This window comes from Martes martes, assembly GCF_963455335.1.
Source record: "Martes martes genome assembly, chromosome: 14".
Lineage (NCBI taxonomy): Eukaryota > Metazoa > Chordata > Mammalia > Carnivora > Mustelidae > Martes > Martes martes.
Window position 1 is genome coordinate 74,874,832 of NC_137902.1, and position 20,995 is coordinate 74,895,826.

The 20,995-nt window shown below is 44.1% G+C and overlaps 1 protein-coding gene across 1 annotated transcript; it reads left to right on the plus strand.

Moving 5' to 3' along the window:
- Window positions 1-1,663: 1,663 nt before the first annotated feature.
- LOC308354854 (interferon-induced protein with tetratricopeptide repeats 1-like) lies at window positions 1,664-14,941 on the plus strand. The gene is made up of 2 exons (XM_080822621.1): window positions 1,664-1,996; window positions 12,751-14,941. Exons 1-2 carry the CDS (start codon window positions 1,992-1,994, stop codon window positions 14,195-14,197), a joined length of 1,452 nt encoding a protein of 483 aa, XP_080678747.1. The 5' UTR covers window positions 1,664-1,991; the 3' UTR covers window positions 14,198-14,941.
- Window positions 14,942-20,995: the final 6,054 nt, after the last annotated feature.

A 20,995-nucleotide genomic window follows, 5' to 3' on the forward strand; every position in this document is an offset into this window, starting at 1 on the left:
CAGCAGGGAACCTGCTCCCCCCTCTCTCTCTCTGCCTACCTCTCTGCCTACTTGTGATCTCTGTCTGTCAAATAAATAAATAAAATCTTAAAAAAAAAAAAAGACTTAAAATTTAATGATTACATCATCTAATTTAACTCAGCAAAACTCTAAGGTTTTAAGTTACCAAAAAAGACTTGGGGACACTATTTCTGAAGACATTACTATTGTTGGGAGATTAATTTATAAACTTTATCTTACATCTATTTAATTCACTTGTTCTTAATAATTATGTTTATATGAGTCATGAACATTTCACAAGACATTAAACAGCTAACTGTTATCTTTAACATATCTTTCTTGCTGACAAATTCTGTAACAGAGGTAATATGACCTTGTATGATTAGTAAACCCAGGTAGAAGAAGTTGTTTATCTGTATTACATCTAATGCTGGTAACTCTGAAAACGTGCCACTTTTAGTTAAATTCAGTTAGTTTTTATTTATTAAAGATTTACCGTAGGGGCATCTGGGTGGCTCAGTCGGTTAAGTGTCTGACTTTGTCCCGGTTTCCCTCATTTTGTGCTCTCTCTCTCTCAAATAAATAAAATCTTAAAAAAAAAAAAAAAAGATGAACCTTAGGGGACATGAACTTGAAAATTATTTGGATTAATTGCTATTATATTTTTGAGAGTTGTTATGAATACTAAATCTATATAAGCACTTAATATTCTTTTTTTAAGATTTTATTTTTATTTATTTGACAGACAGAGATCACAAGTAGGCAGAGAGGCAGGTGGGGGGGGTGGGGGGTGGGAAGCAGGCTCCCCGCTGAGCAGAGAGCCCAATGCAGGTCTTGATCCCAGGACCCCGGGATCATGACCTGAGCCGAAGGCAGAGGCTTAATCCATTGAGCCACCGTGGCACCCCTTAATATTCTTTTTTAAAAAGATTTATTCATTTGTTTGTTTTAGAGAGAGAGGGAGCACGAGCAGGAGGGGCAGAGGAAGGAAAGAGAATCTCAAGCAGACTTGAGATTCAATGCGCAGGGAGCCCGACGTGGGGCTCCATCTCACCACTCTGAGATCACAACCTGAGCCCAAACCAAGAGCTGTATGCTTACCCAACTGCACCACCAGGTGCCCTAGCATCTATTATTCTATAAGCCAATTAATCAGAGCCACAGGCACCTAGAGAACTTGATGGAACTGGACAGGGCTCCTGCCAGCTCTGAGAGTCAGGTCTGAGAAAAAGAACACTTTAGACCACCAACCTAGACAGCATTAAGGTCTAGTGTGTTCTGTTTGAAGTCTCAAGATGCTAGCACAGACATTCTCCCTGTTCCAATGAACAAGGAAGAGGTTGGACACAGGCCCTTACTGTCACTGGCCATTCTCAGGAAGGGTATGCAAGACAATGGCAGAGTAGAATTAGTGAAACATAACCTCTTGGATAAGTGCAGCAAGTCTGGGTTGAGACTCCAGTTTGGAGATATATATGCAGAATTTTATACCATGAAAGGGACACTTTCTTTCCAGATGAGCCCACAGAGGCACAGATCTGGGGCATGAGTTGGCAAGTTTGCACAAGCCGATGTTCACAGGCATCCCCGGCTCTGGGCTCCGTGGACTCTACACGCCCGGCATCATCCCCCTGCCCACTCCCCACAAGGCCATGTGGAGCCTGAAAGAGGAAATGGGGTTATCAGTGAAACTGCTTTCACCAGCCTCTTCTCCATCAAGTTTTTCAAACAGAACAAAGAAAGCAATCCTTGTTTCATTTTCCCCAAGCAGGAACTCTGCTAACTAGTTTCAGTTTCCACTTTCGGTTTTTATCTTGGTTTCCAGTTTAATTTGGTAACAACACGCCCACAGTTTACACCATTAACTGTTTATCTGATCGAACCCTGGTGTTGGGACTGAGTGCAGAACATCCTCAAGACTCGCCGGAATCTCAGAGGAGTCCATCAGCTCAGCAGAACACTGCAGAACCGTCATCTGATTCATCGCAGCCATGAGGTAAGGATTTCTCTGCTTCCCCGCCTTTCAGTCTAAAGTTTTAGAAAAATGTTAATCAAAACCATCTCAAGAGACTTCGTTTCAGTAATGTTAAGTTTCCTCAGTCTTCTATCTGAGCATCTGCTTGTGGACTGAGCGTTCGCTAATTCAGGCATTTTCCTTTGTGTTAGCATCAAGCTTACCTCATAATAAAGCCCAAAGAAGCAGAGGGATGCAGGAAAAGAGTTTCTTGGAAAGGGAGAAAATGACCCCCAATCTCTGAAATTCTTTTCCCTAAACTCAGTACTGTCTGACCTAGGGAAGGAAGAGACATTTGGTCTGGAAAGAGACAGTGCTTTCTGCTGGTTCATCACTGTGGTGGAAGAGTGGGACCCACACAGCTCTATGAGCCACAGTCCTGGGTTCTCTCAGATACTTGAGGAAAATGCTGTGGGCATGGGGTAGCAGAAGCTCACAGCCTAGAGAACAAGATCTTTCTCACTCTCCTGCTGGGTTCCCATGGCAGGTCTTCTCAATCTGACTGGATTTAAGATGAGCAGATTACCTCTCCCCTAGGGAAGCCAGTGCTCCGCAGAGCCCTGATATCCTCCGGGCCACAGGGTTTGACCAGAGTTGTGTGCTTGGGAACATCCACATCTCCCGTAGCTAAAGGCCCTCATGTGGGAATTTCTATGTTGTCCAAACTGAATCTTGATTTAAATCATCTTTAATATCAACAGACTAAAAATTTTTAATTAATATCAACTTGCAAATTTCCCCTCAGTGCTCCAGTGGACAAAATTTGAAGTGATGGAAATTCCACAAAGTGCATAATTACAAGCCTATGATCAACCCTCCTCCCTGGTCCATAGACAGATGGAGGGGGTTATCACTGATAAAGGAAATAATAATAATGATGATAATATAGAAGTAGGTATCACTTCCTTAATGCTTATTAGGTACCAGCCTGGCTTCTAAAAATATTATGCAAATTATTATATTTAATCCTCAATAGACAGCCATGAGGCAGGTACTCAGATCATACCGATTTTGCAATAATGAATCTCAGATTTAGAAACGTTAAGGATCACACAGATAATAGTGATAGAGCTGAGACATGAACCAGAGTTCCTATTCAGTGATACCTTATTTAACCTTTAAACCAATGTTTCTTTTTTTTTAGATTTGTTTATTTATTTTAGAGAGGTGGGGGAGGGGCAGAGGCAAAGAGAGAACCTCAAGCAGACTCCGTGCTGAGTGCAGAGCCCAGCGTGGGGCTCCATCCCAGCACCCTGAGATCATGACCTGAGCTGAAGACGCAGACGCTTAACTAACTGAGCCACACAGGCACCCCTAAACCAGTATTTCTTAAAGTGTAGCAGTGGGGGGGTTCATGAGATCATTTCAGACTGCATACTTACCAGTTTTTTAGTTTTAGTGCTTTTGTGTTTATTTCAACATGTACTAGAGAAAAATATGTATATATCACTTGTAGAATTTCTCCTGGGTGAGTAGCATGATTTTTTTTATTGTGATAACATATATGTATGGTAAAATTAGCCACTGTCACTTATTTTCAAGTGTATGATTTTGTGGCATTTAGTACATTCACAACATTGTCCAACCATCACCAGTATCGCCTTCAAGAATATTTTCATGGCTCTAAGGAGAAACCCCACACCACTTAAGGAGTCACTTTCCACTCATCCTTCGCTCCAGGCTCTTGCAACCATTAATCTGCTTTCACTCTTTGGATTTGTCTACTGTGGATATTTCATATCAATGGACGCATGCAAGAAGTGGCTTTCTGAGGCTGCCTTATTTCACTCAGCATAATGTCTTCAAGGTTCACCCATGTTGTAGCAGGTGTGAGAATGACCTTTTCCATGTTCAGGCTGAACAATATTCCACTGTATATAGACTCCATTCATTCCTTGATGGCATTTACGTTGCTCCCACCTTTTGACTGTTGTGAACAATGCTGCTATGAATGTAAGCATGTCAATATCTGTTCAAGTCTCATTTTCACTTGTTTTGGGTATACCCCAAAGTGGCACTGCTGACTCATATGACAAATCTAATTTTTTGAAGAATCATCACCATTTTCCACAGCAACTTCCCCACTTTATATTCCCAGAAATAATGCACAACAGTTCTAATTTTTCCACATTCTCATCAACACTTGTTTTCTTCTCTTTTGCTGATAGTAGTCATCCTAATGGGTGTGAAGTCGTATCTCATTTTACTTTTTTTTTTTAAGATTTTATTTATTTATTTGACAGACAGAGATCACAAGTAGGCAGAGAAGCAGGCAGAGAGAGAGGAGGAAGTAGGCTCCTCACTGAGCAGAGATGCGGGGCTCGATCCCAGGACCCTGAGATCATGACCTGAGCTGAAGGCAGAGGCTTACCCCACTGAGCCGCCCAGGCGCCCCCTCATTTTACTTTTGATTTGCATTTCTTTCATGTGTTTAAGGCAACCTGTGTATCTTCTTTGGAGAAATGTTCAATCCTTTGCCCATTTTTTAGTCAGTTGTTGTTTTTTCTTGTTAAAGATTTATTTGAGAGCGAGAGAAAAAGCATGAGTAGGGGGAGGGGTAGAGGGAGAGAAAGAGAGAGAATCTCAAGCAGACTCCCCAAAGAGCGGGGAGTCCAATGGGGAATTCAATCCCAGTACCCTAAGATCATGACCTGAGCCAAAATCAGGAGTCAGATGCTTAATCAACTAGGCAACTCAGGCGCCCCCATTGTTTGTTTTTTTTGTTGTTGAGTTATAAGAGTTGTTTATTTAGTCTGTATATTAATCTCTTATCACATATGTGATTTGCAAATAATCTCTCCCATTTTGTGGTTTGTCTTTTCATTCTGTCAGTAGTTCCCTTTGATGTACAAACATTTCTAATTTTGACAAAATCCAATTTATCTCTGTTTCCTTGTGTTGCCTCTGCTTTTGGTGTCCTAACCAAGACAGCCAAATCCAACGTCATGAGGTTTTTTTTCCTATTTTCTTCTAAGATTTTTGTAGTTTGGTCCATTTGGAGCTTATTGTTTTGTTTTGTTTTTTAGTATGTAGTATAAGGGTCCAACTTCATTCTTTTGAATGTGGCTATCCAGCTTTCCTGGCACTATTTGTTTTTTGCGGGGGGGTTGTTATTATTTTTAAGATTTTATTTATTTGAGAGAGCAAACAAGCACAAGTCAGGGGAGGGGCAGAGGAAGGAGGGGAAGAAGCAGACTTCCTGCTGAGCAGGGAGCCGGTTGGACCTCCGACCCTGAGATCATGACCTCAGCCGAAGGTAGGTGCTTAACTGACTGACCCGGCCAGGTGCCCCCTGGCACCATTTGTTAAAACGTCTTTCGGGGAGCCTGGGTGGCTCAGGGGTTAAAGCCTCTGCCTTCAGCTCAGGTCATGATCCCAGGGTCCTGGGATAGAGCCCTCCATCGGGCTCTCTGCTCAGCAGGGAGCCTGCTTCCTCCTCTCTGTCTCAGTCTGCCTCTCTGACTACTTGTGATCTCTGTCTGTCAAATAAATTAATTAATTTAAAAAAAATCTTTCTCCATTAAATGGTCCTGGCACATGTATTAAAAACCATTTGGCGATTGTTATGGAATGAATTGTGTCCCTCTGGTCATATGTTGAAGGGTGATCGTCATATGGGCGACCGTCATATGGGTGGTCTAATGCCCACTGTGACTGTATTTAGAGATGGGGCCTGTGAGGAAGTACTAAGGGTTAACTGAGGTCATAAGGGCCCACCCTTATGGAAGAAGAGGAAGTGCACTCACTCTCTCTCAATCCATGCACCACAGAGGGAAAGTCATGTGGACACCAGTAAGAGCCCTTATCAGGAAACAAATCAGTAGGCACCTTGATTGGGGCCTCCCAGCCTCCAGAACTATGAGAAAATAAATATCTGTTGTTTAAGCCAGTCAGTTCGTGGTACTTCATTATGGTAGCCCTAGAAGACAAATGCAACCTTATACCCGAGTATTTATTTCTGGGCTCTCTATCCTGTTCCACTGATCAATATGTCGGTCTTTATGCCCATACCCCCGTTTTGATTATTGTAGCTTTGTTGTATGTTTTGTATGAGACCTCCAACTTTGTTCTTTTTCAAGATCATTTTGGTTCTTTGTGATCCCTTGAGATTCCATCTGAATTTTCAGATGGATTTTTCTATTTCTGCAAAAAACTAAAACAAACAACAACAACAAAAAAAACCCAACACAAAACGCCATTAGGATTTTGACATGGATTGCACTGAGTCTGTGGATTGCTTTGGGTGATATTGACATCTGAACAGTATTAAAGCTTCCCAGCCATGGACGCAGGATGCTTCTTGCTTTATTTGTGTCTTCCTTACCTTCTTTCAGCAGTGTTCTGTAGTTTCCACCTCCTTGGTTGACTTTATGCCTAAGTATTTAATTCTTTTTGATGCTATTATAAAAAAATTGTTTTCTTAATTTGCTTCCTGGCTTGTTTATTGTTAATGCACAGAAACATAACTGATTTTTACATATTGATCTTGCAGGCTGACAGGGTTTGTGTGAAATCATTAGGACGTTCTATGTACAAAATCATGTTATTTGTAAACAGAGATCATTTTACTTCTTCTTTTCCAACTTAGAATGTATTTTATTTCTTCTCTTGATTGACTGCTCTGGCTAGGACTTCCAGAACTATGTTGAAGAGAAGTGGCAAAAGTGAGCACCCTTGCCTTGTTCCTAATCTTAACAGAGAAGCTTTCAGTCTCTCACCATTGAGGGTAATGTTAGCTATGGAATTTCCTTTTTTTTTTTTTTAAAGATTTTATTTATTTATTTGACAGAGAGAGATCACAAGTAGGCAGAGAGGCAAACAGAGAGAGAGGGGGAAGCAGGCTCCCGTCTAAGCACCCTGAGATCATGACCTAATCCACTGAGCCACCCAGGCGCCCTGGATGTTGAGGACGTTTCCTTCTATTCTAGTTTGTTGAGTGTTTTTATCATTAAAGGGTGTTGTGATCCTGTCAAATGCTTTTTCTACATCAATTTAGATGATCATACGGATTTTTTTCCTTCATTCTGTTAATGTGGCATATTAAAATGATTGATTTTCCTACATTGAATTATTCTTGAATTCCAGGAATAAATCCTACTTGGTCATGGTGTATAATCCTTTTCATATCCTGCTAGTATTTTGTTGAGGGTTTGGCATTAATATTCACAGAGAAAATTGGTCTGTAGTTTAGTTTTGTGTTTTTGTCTTATTTGACCTTGGTATCTCTGTCATATTGACCTCATAGAATTTATGAATTTGAAAGTGCAGTGTTTTTCCTCTTTCACTTTTTTGGGAGCATTTTAGGAGAATTGGTGTTAGTCTTTTTTTTTTTTTTAAGATTTTATTTATTTATTTGACAAACAGAGTTCACAAGTAGGCAGAGAAGGAGGAGGAAGCAGGCTCCCCGCTGAGCAGAGAGCCCGATGTGGGGCTCGATCCCAGGACCCTGAGACCATGACCTGAGCCGAAGGCAGAGGCTTTAACCCACTGAGCCACCCAGGCACCCCGATGTTAGTCTTTTTTTATGAGTCTTCCAACTCCTGGTTAAATCTCCATATGTGTCCTGCTGGACAAAGGCTTCCCCTGACAGGCCTCGTGAGAGACGGCTGCCTCCCTCACCCCAGACATTGCACAGCCAGCGAAGTGCAGTCTCTGAAGGGAGCTGCAGTCCAAAACGCAGGGCCTCTCTGGCTCACCATCTCTTCACGTGTTTGCAGTTCCTAAGCTAGGACCCCTCATTCTGTGGTCTCTTTCTCTGAGGCCTTGGGTGGAGGTCCTCCTCACATACGTCTGCTGAGACAACGTGACAGGAGGGTGGAGAGGGAAACCTGGAAGACACGTCTCCACACTCTGACTCAGTACCCAAAATATGAGATGATGATCTAGGTGACAATAGGTATGTGCCTCCATAAAATGTAAAAACTCTGCCAACAAAGAAAAGTTCAGGACCAGATGGCTCCACTGGTGAATTCTACCACACCTTTGAAGTGTCAGGAGCAAGGTGGAGATACCAGATGTCAAGGGAGCTAACACAGATGGGCCCACATTTTTACCAAGTAAAAGGCCACTGTTTCGGACTTGGACTTGTTGAGCGTCTTCTTCTCAATTCTCTTCCCCTGATGCTGAAGGCCTGTTGGGCAGGGCTTGCCTGTGCGAGATGCTCTTGGCTGTCTTGTCCAAACACCGGCAGGATCAGTTCAGTATCGCGAGTCAGATCAATGCATCCCCACATCCCCCAATCCAACTCTACCATTGGAAACCTTGGTTGGACCTCTCTATTCTGGAAGTCCATGCGTATCCTACAGAGAAGGAGTAAGAGGACGTGTCCTTCCCCTCACCTAACAAAAGAAATTGTCTTACCTACCGACCAAACAGAGAACACAGGGAAAGAACTCATGAACTTGAAGATAGAATGATAGAAATTACCCAATCTCATACTAACTTTAAGTAGCTGTGCAAACACCAAAAAGGATGAACCCAAAGAAATCCAAGACACAATGCAGTGAAAATTTTGAAAACTAAAGACAAAGTAGTGGACAGAAATGATGCCTTACCTTTAGGGGGGGAAAGCCCATAATTCTCATTTCAGCTAATTTCTCATTAGAAACCATGGAGTCTTGGAGTGCCTGGGTGGCTCAGTGGGTTAAGCCTCTGCCTTCGGCTCAGGTCATGATCTCAGGGTCCTGGGATTGAGCCCCGCATTGGGCTCTCTGCTCAGTAGGGAGTCTGCTTCCGCCCTCTCTCTGCCTGCCTCTCTGCCTACTTGTAATCTCTGTGTGTGTGTGTCAAATAAATAAATAAATAAGTAAGTAAGTAAGTAAAAGAAACCATGGAGTCTAGAAAAAAGAGGCACACCATTCTTCCAGTGCTGAAGGAAAAGAACTTCCAGCCCAGACTCCTATGTCCGACAAAAATATCCTTCTAGAATGAAGATGAAATCAAGACATTCTCTGATGAAGGGCACCTGGCTGCCTTAGTCAGTGGAGTGTGCAACTCTTGATCTCAGGGCTGTGAGTTTGAATCCCACAAATCTCTGTCGGGTGCAGAGATTACTTAAAAATAAAATCTTTAAAAACAGAAAACATTCTCAGATGAAGGAAAACTAAAAGATGTCACCAGAAGATTTACCCTAAAGGGGGGCACCTGGGTGGCTCAGTGGGTTAAAGCCTCTGCCTTCGGCTCAGGTCATGATCCCAGGGTCCTGGGATCGAGTCCCGCATCGGGCTCTCTGCTCCGCGGGGAGCCTGCTTCCTCCTCTCTCTCTGCCTGCCTCTCTGCCTTCTTGCGATCTCTGTCTGTCAAATAAATAAATAAATAATCTTTAAAAAAAAAAAAAAAGATTTACCCTAAAGGGATACATAAAGGAAGTTCTTCTCCAATAAGCAAAAAAGAGGAAGTAAAAGGCATATAGCTCAGAAAGGAAAAATAAAACTGTCACTGTTTACAGATGCCATTATGGTCTACCTAGAAAATCCCATCTATAAAACAACTCCTAGAACTAATGAGTGAGCCCATCAGGGTAGCAGAATGTAAGGCTGATGTACAAAACCCAATTGTATTTAGGTATACCAGAAATGAACATGTGGAAATTGAAGTTAAAATAGATTAGAATTTTAGGTTGCTTCAAATAAATATTTAATTATAAATATAACATAAAACATACAAGATTTGAATGCCTAAAACTACAAAATGCTTATGAAAGGAATCAAAGAAAGTCTAAATAAACAGAAATACAGCATGTTCATGGATTAGAAGACTCAACATACCAAAACTGTCAATTCTCCCTTAATTGTTATAAAATTCCTATCAAAATTCCAGCAGTGGGATGCCTGGGTAGCTCAGTCGGTTAAGCGTCTGCCTTCAGCTCAGGTCGTGATCCTGGGGTCCTGGGATCAAGCTGTAGTCAGGCTCCCTGCTCAGCGGGGAGTCTGCTTGTCCCTCTCCCTCTGCCCCTCCACCCCCGCAGATGCTCTGTTGCACGCACACACGATCGCTCTCTCTCTCCCCCAAATAAATAAAGCCTTTTAAAAAAGAAATATTAAAAAATCTCCAGCAAGATATTTTATAAATATAGACAATATTAATCTAAAATTTATATGGAAAGGCAAAGGAACTAGAATGATAGTTTTTAAGAAGAATAAAGTGAGAGGAATCACCCTACACAATTTTAAGACTACAGTAAGTGAAATTATACGGTATCGGCGTAGGGATAAAAACATAGCTCAGGGAAACAGAATAAGGAACCCAGAAATAATCCCACATAATTATTGCCAACTGACTTTTCATAAAGGTACAAAAGCAATTCAATGAAGAAAGAACAGTCTTTTCAACAAATTATGATTGGAACAACCAGATACCCATAGGCAGAAAATGAGCCAGCAAATTAATCTTCATACATTATGCAAAAGTTAACTCAAAATAGATCATAGATACAATGTAAAAAGTGAACCTATAAAATGTGTAGAAGAAATCACAGGCAGGGCACCTGGGTGGCTCAGTCAGTTACATGTCTATCTTTGGCTCAGGTCATGATCTCAGGATATTGGGATGGAACCCCCTGTTGGGCTCCCTGCTCCCTCTACCTCTGCCACTCCCCCAACTCATGCTTGCTCATTCTCTCTTGCTACCTCTGAAATAAATAAAAATCTTTAAAATAAAAAAATTAATAAATTAAAGGGACACCTAAGTGGATCCATTGGTAAGCATCTGCCTTCAGCTCCAGCCATGATCCCTGGGTCCTAGGATTCAGTCCCATATAGGGCTCCTTGCTCAGCTGCGAGTCTGCTTCTCCCTCTCCTCTGCCACTCCCCCTGCTTGTGCTCTCTCTCTCTGACAAATAAATAAATAATATATTTTTAGAATTAATTAATTAATTAATTAAAAGAAAAAGAAATTATAGGAGAGAATCTTCAGGACCCAGTGCTTGCTACAGAGTTCCTGGACGTGATACCAAGAGCACGATCCATGAGAGAGCCCCCTCCCCCCAAAAAAATCAATCAACTATAGTTCATCAAAAGTAAAAACTTGGGGGTGCTGGGTGGCTCAGTGGGTTAAGCCTCTGTCTTCAGCTCGGGTCATGATCTCAGGGTCCTGGGATCGATCCCCGCATCGGGCTCTCTGCTCAGCGGAGAGCCTGCTTCCCCACCCTCTCTCTGCCTGCCTCTCTGCCTACTTGTGGTCTCTGTCTGGCAAATAAATAAATAAAATTTAAAAAAAAAAAAAGTAAAAACTTGGGCGCCTGAGTGGCTCAATTGTTAAGCGTCTGCCTTCAGCTCAGGTCATGATCCTGGGGTCCTGGGATCGAGCCCTGCATCAGGCTCTCTACTCAGCAGGAAGCCTGCTTCTCCCTCTCCCCCACTGCTTGTGTTCCCTGTCTCACTGTATCTCTGTCAAATAAATAAAATCTTAAGAAAAAAAGTAAAAGCTTTTGCTCTTCAAAAGACCTTATTAAAGGATAAAAAGACAGGCTACACGCCGAGAGAAAATATTTGAAAACCACACACCTCACAAAGGACTCATACCTAGAATCTATAAAGAATTCTTGAAACCTGACAATGAAAAAACAAACAATCCAAATAGAAAACAGGCAGAAGATATGAAGAGATATTTTGCCAAGGAGGATGTGTGGGTGGTGAAGGAGCTCAGGAAAAGATTTTCAACAGCACTAGCCCTTAGGGAAGGGAAATTAAGCCCACAATGAGATATCCTATTAAGAGAGCTAAGAAAAAAACATTTTTAAATGAAAATTCCAAATGCTGGTAAGAATGCAGAGAACTGGATTCTTCATACATTCTAGTCAGAATGGAAAATGATATGGTCACTGTGGGAACTAGTTGGGCAGTTACTTAAAAACATAAGCACATACTAACCATATAACCTATACACCACTCCTGGGCATCTATCCCATGGAAATGAAAATGAATGTCCACACAAAAGTCTGTGCACAGCTCTTCATAGCACCTTGATCTGTGATAGGTCCCAAACCGAAAATTCTAGGAAACATCCTAGAATAGATGCATAGGTAAACCAACTGTGGCATGCCCGTGCTGCGGGATATCATTCCCCAATAAAAAGGAATGAGCCATAGATAAGCTGAACAAGGGATGGATGTCAGGGCATTATGATGAGTGAAAAAAAAAGGCAATCTCAAAATGTCACCTACTGTATCATTCCATGATATGACATTCTTGAAGTGACCAAATCATAGAGAAGAAAACAAGTGACCAGAGGCTAGGGATGTTTGATGAGGAGAAGGGAGGGGAACAGGTGTGATTCTGATAGTAGGAGGGCGGCATTTGTGATGGTAAAGTAGTTCTGCATCTTGACTGAGGTCGTGGTTCCATGGATTTACTCACGTGGTGAAATGACGCAGAGCTGACAGGTATTGTCTCAGTGTCAGTCATCTTTGCTCCGGTACGATCAGTTAGTAAGGTGCAATCTCCGGGAGAAACTGGGGGAAGGGCACACCGGACCTCGGTACTCTCTTTGCAAATATCAGCCAATCTATAATTATTTCCAAGTAATAAGTGCGGAAAAAGACTTGGTTGAACAAATATCATCCCTTCTAGGTGTCTTCATTTGTTGCAAAATCTACAGACTAAAGTCCTGAAGTGAATAACAGATACTGGGAAGGAAAGAACAGTGGGGGGTAGCGCTTGACTAGTCAAAGTGATGGCTTCATTTCCATTACACTGAGCGCTCCTAAAATTGCAAATAATTGTCCTCTGTGTTTTCAGTGACAAATCCAAAGGGAATCTCCTTGAAGAGAGCCTGGTTCAGCTGAGATGTCACTTCACATGGGAGTTGCTAGTGGAAGCCACCGAGCTGCCCGACTTGGAAAACAGGATCTTGGATGAGATTGATTTCCTGGACACCAGATACAACGCGGGGATCCACAACCTGCTGGCCTACGTGAAACACCTCAAGGGCCAGAACCAGGAAGCCCTGGGGAGCCTGCGGGAAGCTGAAGCCTTGATCCAGCAGGAGCAGGCCGCCCAGTCAGAGGCGAGAAGTCTGGTCACGTGGGGCAACTACGCCTGGCTGCATCACCGCATGGGCAGGCCGCAAGAAGCCCAGGCTTACCTGGACAAGGTGGAGGACGCCTGCAAGAAGCTCGGGGCTTCCTCCCGCTACAGTGTGCAGTGTCCCCAGATGGACTGTGAGGAGGGATGGGCCTTGCTGAAATGCGGAGGAAAGAAGAACTATGAACGGGCCAATGCCTGCTTTGAGAAGGCTCTGGCAGTGGACCCGGAAAACCCTGAATTCAGCACTGGGTATGCGATCTCCACCTACCGCCTAGACAGCTTTAACAAAGCAACACAGGTTAGCGAGGCGTTGTGTCTGCAGCCCCTGAGAGAGGCCATCAGGCTAAACCCAGAAGATGCGTATGTTAAGGCTCTCCTTGCCCTGAAGCTCCAGGACTTGGGCCAAGAAGCTGAAGGAGAAAAGTACATCGAAGAAGCACTAGGCAACACGTCCTCACAGACCTACGTCTTCCGGTATGCGGCCAAGTTTTACCGAAGAAAAGGCTGTCTGGATAAAGCTTTTCGGCTCTTAAAAATGGCCCTGCGGGCCACCCCGTCCTCTGCCTTCCTGCATCACCAGGTAGGGCTTTGCTACAGGGCACAAATGATCGCAATCAAGAGAGCTGCCAACTGGCAGCCCAGGGGACAGGACAGAGAAAATGTTGACAGAATGGTAAGATCAGCCATATCTCATTTTCAGTTTGCTCTGGAACAAAAGCCCACGTTTGAAGTTGCTTACATACACCTAGCGGGCATGTACATAGAAGCTGGCGACTACGAGAGAGCAGAAGACACGTACCAAAAAGTGCTCTGCTTGAAATCACTCGAAGAAGAAAAACTGCAAGAGATCCATTTCCACTATGGTCAGTTTCAGGAATTTCAAAAGAAATGTGAGATCAATGCAATTATCCATTATCTGAAAGTAGTAAAAATAGAGAAGGCATCCCTGTTAAGGGATAAAAGTATCAATTCTTTGGAGAAATTGGCTTTAAGGAAACTTCGTAGAAATGCATCAGATGTAGAAAGCTTGAGCATTCTTGGGTTCATCTATAAAGTCAAAGGAGAGATGAATAAGGCCCTGGAGTACTATGAGCGGGCCCTGCGGCTGGCCGCTGACTTTGGGAACCCTGAGACAGAATCCCTAGCCGTGGAAATGTGAACCTCATTCACATTCTCTTTGACTTTTAGGTAACTCTAAACCTAAACTCTAAACTCTAGACATTTTTACTGCTTGCTACTTTCAGAAACATATTAAGTAATTAAGTAATCTGCTATAGTGATATAAGTTTTTAACATTTATACTCAAACCTGATAAAATATTGTTTGTAGTCAGTAGTGAAGAGTGAAACAGATATACACACATTTCTGTATGTGAGAGTGAGAGGAACCATTTCTCTGTGAATGTTATCTAGTAGAAAAGCAATTTTTTAAGTAGATTTGTAGCAAATAAAGCAGTGGATTTACATAAAATAAAATGTTTAATTCATTCATTTTTATCAACAAATCATTTTCAGTGTTAGATACCGAATATGGTGATGTGGGGGAGGAAAAAATCTTTTTACTCTACCCATCTTAGGTTCACTGGCCAGGACCCCATAGTGAGACTAGTAAGGACAGATGAACAAGAGAAAAACAGATTTATCAACACATGCATTTCACACACACATGGGAGCGCCCAGCAATGAGTAACTCAAAGGGTGGTTAGAACCTGGACTTCTGGGGCACCTGGGTGGCTCAGTGGGTTCAGCCTCTGCCTTCGGCTCAGGTCATGATCTCAGGGTCCTAGAATCGAGCCCTGCATCGGGCTCTCTGCTCAGCAGGGAGCCTGCTTCCCCCTCTCCTCTCTCTGCCTCTCTGCCTACTTGTGATCTCTCTCTCTGTCAAATAAATAAATAAAGTCTTTAAAAAAAATGGACTTCCAGAGCATTCTAACAAACGAACATTACATTTAGAGAAGGGATAAGAAAAAGGAAAAGAACCTTGAGTTTCTAGTGTGGCAAACTGTAGGAAGGTAAATATATGGGGGAAATTAATGGAAAATAAGAGTAGTTAATAAGGTCTGTCATGGAGATTTCTCCGGTAGTGACTCTTCGCTGATAAGGACCTAGAGTTGCCTCAGGCAACCAACCTCTCTCCGGCTAAAGGGGTAGAGAGGGTAAGGGGACACCTTTACAAAGGTATGTACTGCTTTTAGGCAGATAGAGGATTGCAGAAAGTTTTCCTTACATCTGCTTCTTCTCAGTTGCCTTCAGTTGAAAATATCCACACGCCAAGTGCCTTGGTGGCTCAGTCCCTTACGCATTTGCCTTTGGCTCAGGTAATGGTCTCAGGGTCCTGGGATTGGACCCACATCAGGCTCCCTGCTCAGCGGGGAGCCTGCTTCTCCCTCTCCCTCTGCCTCTCCTCCTGCTCATGTGCGTGCACATTCCCTCTCTCACTCTCTCAAATAAATAAATAAAATCTTTAAAAATAGAAACAATAATCCATATGCTGACGGGGCCTAATTTAGGATGGCATATGCTGCTGTCCTTCAGTGAAGAAAGCAGACATTTTCCCAAACCTCCTGAAGTTGACAATCTAGACAGAGAAACAGTAAAACAAGTGCGCAGTCAAGTCAAGGTCAATTTTCTCCACGAGGTTAATTTACTGCCAAATTGTTCCAAGCAGCTTCTCTTGTTCTATGCTTTTTTTTTTTTTTTTAAGATTTTATTTATTTATTTGTCAGAGAGAGAGAGAGAGCGCGAGAGAGCACAGGGAGTCAGAGTGGCAGGGAGAGTCAGAGGGAGAAGCAGGTTCCCCGCCGAGCAAGGAGCCCAATGCAGGACTCGATCCCAGGACACTGGGATCATGACCTGAGCCGAAGGCAGCCGCTTAACCAACTGAGCCACCCAGGTGTCCCTCTTGTTCTATGCTTTTTGAAGCACTATTTATTCAGTCATTTTCTGGTCTTGATCAAGAAATAGGAAAAGGATACTAAATGATTTGAGAGACCATCAGTAACAACCACCTTTGATTATGACATTTAATGAAAGGGGTTGCACACCAAGCAGTATTTTTAAAAAGAAAAAAATAAGGAAACCACGTGATTTTTTTCATTCTTGTATTTATTTTGGGGGGAGGATATATTAATTTCCTACTATGGCTGTAACAAGTAAATAAAACTTGGTGGCTTAAAATCACAGAAATGTATTATCTTACAGTCCTGGAGGTCAGAAATCTGAAATGGGTTTCGCTGGACTGACATCAAAGTGTTCGCACAGCCATGCTGCCTCCTGAGGTTCTCGGGAACAAGCCCTCTTGTACCATTTCCAACTAAGAGAGGCTGCCTGCATTTCTTGCTGGGAACCCTAATCCACAAGAATACAAGTCCTCAAGGAATTCACAAACAGACTGCACAGGCCTTTGGATTTCTACCAGAATTCTATAGGAATCGAAGGGACAGAATTTTTGTCATTGAAGGGCAGGCATCAGAGTTACAGAGGTGCAATCCTCCCCACTTACTTGTTACTTACTTGTAACTAAAACCAGAAATTTAGAAGAGCGAAAAAATGCTTATATGTTTGGGGTAGGAGGCCAGGTGGTGCTAAAAATGAGTTTGACCACTGCCAACTCTCCCAGACTGAGAAATACTCAGCGTAAAGAACTGTTGGATAATCAGCTGATTCTCGACTAGGCAACCCTTCCCAGGTATTGCTATCCATTGTTTGCTGCCTGAAAACAGAGCTCATTCATGCAAAGTAAGTGTTTGGATTATGTGATGTGTTTATGTGAAGTGTGTTTGACAGTCTGCAGAGACCGCAGTTATTAGAGTGTCTTATAACTGAATACCATCTCTCTGTCCCCTCCCTCCTTATTCTGGAGGAGGTCTCTGCATCCTCAGGGCTCAGTAGCTCTAACACGTGGAACAGCCTGGATGTTTGCGGAGAAAAACAACAAGCAGCAAATCCAGAAAAACAGATGCTTTTTGGTATTGAAAACGCTATTGCCAAAATTACACATGACCATCTCCAGGCATTACCAAGAAGTCTCTTTAAATTGACAGCTGACTTCTAGGAGCTGGCTACTCCCATGGAAATGACTGGCAGAACCTTAGCTGGTGTGCTCGTTTAGAGTTTCCAAAATTTCTCCAAGTGACTAGGGAAAATCTCTCAAGTCTCCTCAATCAGGCCAAGACACAGCCCCTGCCATTCACTACTGCGAAGGTGCCCCAGGCCAGATCTTTGCTACTGCTGTCTATACACCACAGCAAGCTTCAGTTCCTTGGGGACCCTCCCGGCCACCGATGTCTCCATCCTCCTGAAGCTGCTCGTGCGGAAACTGCATTGGGAATGTGGACCCCCACCCCGTAGCCTGCCCCAGCTTGAATGCCCCACCCTTAGTCTGCATCCACAGCTCTGTGGCTTGTCCCCAGCCACACCCAATGTGCTACCAGCCACCTCCACTCCGGAGTCCCACATGGAAGGGAAGAGGCCTTCTCTGACATTCCCTTGATGTCCACCCTTTCACCCAGGCCTCTTCTTGAACTCCAGGGCCGTCCCCAATGGCTCTTCATCTGCAGTGAGCTCTTCCTCTCCTACCTGAAATCCAGCTCGCTCTCTCTCAGGCTGTGTTGCGAATGAATGACTTCAAATGAAGTCAAACAAACACATGATGGTATTATTTATGGGACTGATTCTCAAGGAGGGAGGTGTGAGGGGAGAAGACAAAGTTGCCTTGGGGGGCAGGGGCGTTGCTTTTGGCAACTTACGATTTTGACTGTTGCAATTGCAGGGTGCTACTAGCATCTAGTGGGCACGTGGAAGGATGCTGCTTCCGTAGCTGCTTCCGGGCAGCTCCCCACAACACAGAATTACCCAGCCCAAATGGCAGTAGCTCCAATGCTGAGAAACCCTCTCCTACACCTATTTCTTAGAAGAGTTACTACTTAAGTTTGGTTTCCCAAGGAGATTTTAGATCAACTGCCATGCTTCACTTTCTATTTCCCTTTGTCACTAGCTGTTGTGTTTTACATGTTGATCAAAATGAATTCAAAAGACAGGGCACTACTGATTTTCCCAAGAACACACCCAATCCAATAGTCTGTGAAAAAAGATCTATATTCAAATTCCATCTAGTAATTTTGATATGTTCAACACACACGCAACAGCCAGGCATGTTTCTTCTATATCCTGAAAATGTACCTTCCTTTGAAATTTTTACAGATGGCTTTTGTGTTTCTGAATTTGAATTCCTAAACAATGTAAGTAAAAAAGCGGGATTTTTTTTTTCTGTTCATGTTTACCTCTGATTACTTAGTTGCTATCCATCTAAACCGTAATAAGCAAAGACAATCTCTCGGCCCAGATATGGTTAAAAGAAAAGAAGGGAAAGAAGTAGGAATGAGCCAGAAAACAACCAACACACTGAAAATTTTTTCAAGCACAGGAGTGCTATTAAATTTTTCTACATCCTTGGTAAACAGGAAACTGTGGGTTTATTTTTCGCCCACAACAAGCTGTTCAGTACGTTTTCTAAAATGTGGCTTCCTGGGCCACCTGGGTGGCTCAGTTGGTTAAGCACCTGCTCAGGTCATGATCCCAGGATCCTGGGATCCTGAGATAGAGCCCCATGTCAGGCTCCCTGTTCAGTGTGCAGTATTCTCTCTCTCTCTCTCCCCCTGCTCCTGCTCTCTCTTTCTCACTCACTATCTCTCAAATAAATAAATAAAATCTTCACAAAAAATTTTAAAAATAAATAAATAAATAAAACATGGCTTCCTCCTTCAGTTAAACAGGTCCATGCCAGTACCCCTCTGACCTCATTTCTTATGACTTTTCCCCTGTTCTTGCCACTCCAACCACATCATCCATTAAGGCAAGTACGCTCCCACCTCCCAGGGTTTGAACTTTCTTCCCTGCCGCACAACCACAGCGCTTTGAACTTTCCCTGCCTGAACTTCCTACTCTGGCCCCATAACCACAGTGCTCACTCCTGCACCTGCTTCAGCTCTTTACTCAAACATCACTCAGTGAAACCTCTCCTCCCCCACATATTTACAATGGAAATACCCTGCACTATAACCGCTCCATAGTACCATCTGACACATGCTGCTTTTTTGTGCATTATCTACTCCCTCCAGAAATTGACTCCATGAACGTAGGTCCCTTGTCTGTTTTCTTTGCTTTATTGACCTTGTCTGGCACAATGTCTGGCTCTTAGAAGTTCAATATAATTTGTTGAATCAATGAACGAATGATTGAAGTCAAAAGGGACAAAAATTTTAGTGTATGGATATTTGGCACTTTCTGCTTAGATTCCCAATACCACCCCTATCTTTATTAGAAGTCTACTAACACAGTTTACAAGGGCACAGAAGACAAGCACTGTCACAACTCTGGATAGGGGTGTGGAAATATCTCAGCAAAGCCATTCGGCAACAGCTATCAAATTTTTTAAATATATATTCATTTTGACTCCAAAGTTTCTCTAACTTTACCCAACGGGAATAATGGCACAGGTGCTCAGCCGCGCCACCTGCATTGTCTGTTGAATCAAGACAAGAAGCAGGGACGAATCTCCACTTAGGATGCAGAGACACAGAGCCTCATGGCCATCCTTACAACAAAAATAACAGGAAACAATCTCCTGTCGTGTGCTTTTTAAAGACTGTATTTATTTATTTGAGAGCACGCCCGCGCGGAGCGAGGGGGAGGGGCAGAGGGAGAACCAGACTCCCCGCTGAGCAGGGTGCCCAGGGTGGGGCTCCATTCAGGAAGCCTGAGCCAAAGGCAGACGCTCCACAGACTGAGCCACCCAGGCGCCCCTCTCCTGTCATTTTATTAAAAAAAAAAAAATGTTACTGGAGTGGCATGCAGACTCGGCGAGGCAGGTGAGACCCCAGACCAAGGTCCAGAAGCCCCGCCGCAATTCCCAACACCGAACCACCCCCAGCTCCGCAAACCTCTTCCCCAGGATCTTGCAGAAGCTTGTTTCCTGGATCTGGCCTCCGCCTAACCCGGGAGCAGGGTGACTCCGTGGCTTCGTTTTCCCGCTCGGATGCGGCTTTTATAAAGGCCAAGGCCGGGGACACAGACCTCCCGCTGCAGACACCTGCGGAAGCGCACTCCCGGCCCCGCCCGCCCCGCCCCCCGGCCCTTCGGGGGGCCCCCGCCCGCGCCCCCCCCCCACGCCCCACTAGTACCCGCCTCGCTCAGCAGCCCGGGCTCCCCATCCTGAGCAGAAAGCCCGAGCGGACGGCCGCCTCCCAGGACGGCGCGCCACCACCATGAGGTGAGGATTTTCTCCGCTTCTGCTCCCAAACTCCGCATAGGCCTCGGACTCCGTGGCCCGCGCAGCACGGTGGCCCTTCCAGAGGCTGAGCCCTGGGCGCCCCGCAGAAGGCGTCGGGTTGGGGCACCCCCGCGAACCCGGGCTCCGCCTGCGCTGGCCTCCCGCTCCCTCCCGCGACTGTCGCTGCGGACTTGTCACCCGGACCTGCTGCTACTGCCTGGTGCCTTTGACTTCGGGGTCTCAGCTCGTCCCCTGCTGGGAGTTACAGATTCTTGCTGATCCGCCGGTTCCGCGATTTTGTCTCCTTTACCAGCTTAAAGTGTGGGGCTGCTTTTCTCACCCGGTTTGTATGCCCAGGAGCTAGCGCCCTACCCTGCGCCTGATTAGTGAACCGTTCGCGTTAAAGAGTTGAGCGATTAGAGGATAATTCTTGTTCCAAGTCCTAACTCTGAACACCTACTGGTTGGATAACCCAAAGCAACATTTCTTAAACTCTGTGAGTCCCTTTCTTATCCGTAAAAACGTATGGCACCCAGATCTTAGGGCTGTGGAGTTAATCGACTGCTTAGCACGTTAATATTTGCAAATGCTGATTACTATTATGTGAAGTAAAAAAATGAAATTAATAAGTGCCCCACCTCTAACATCTGTAGGAAGGGAGGGAGGTTTCAGGAAGGTGCCTGAAGGA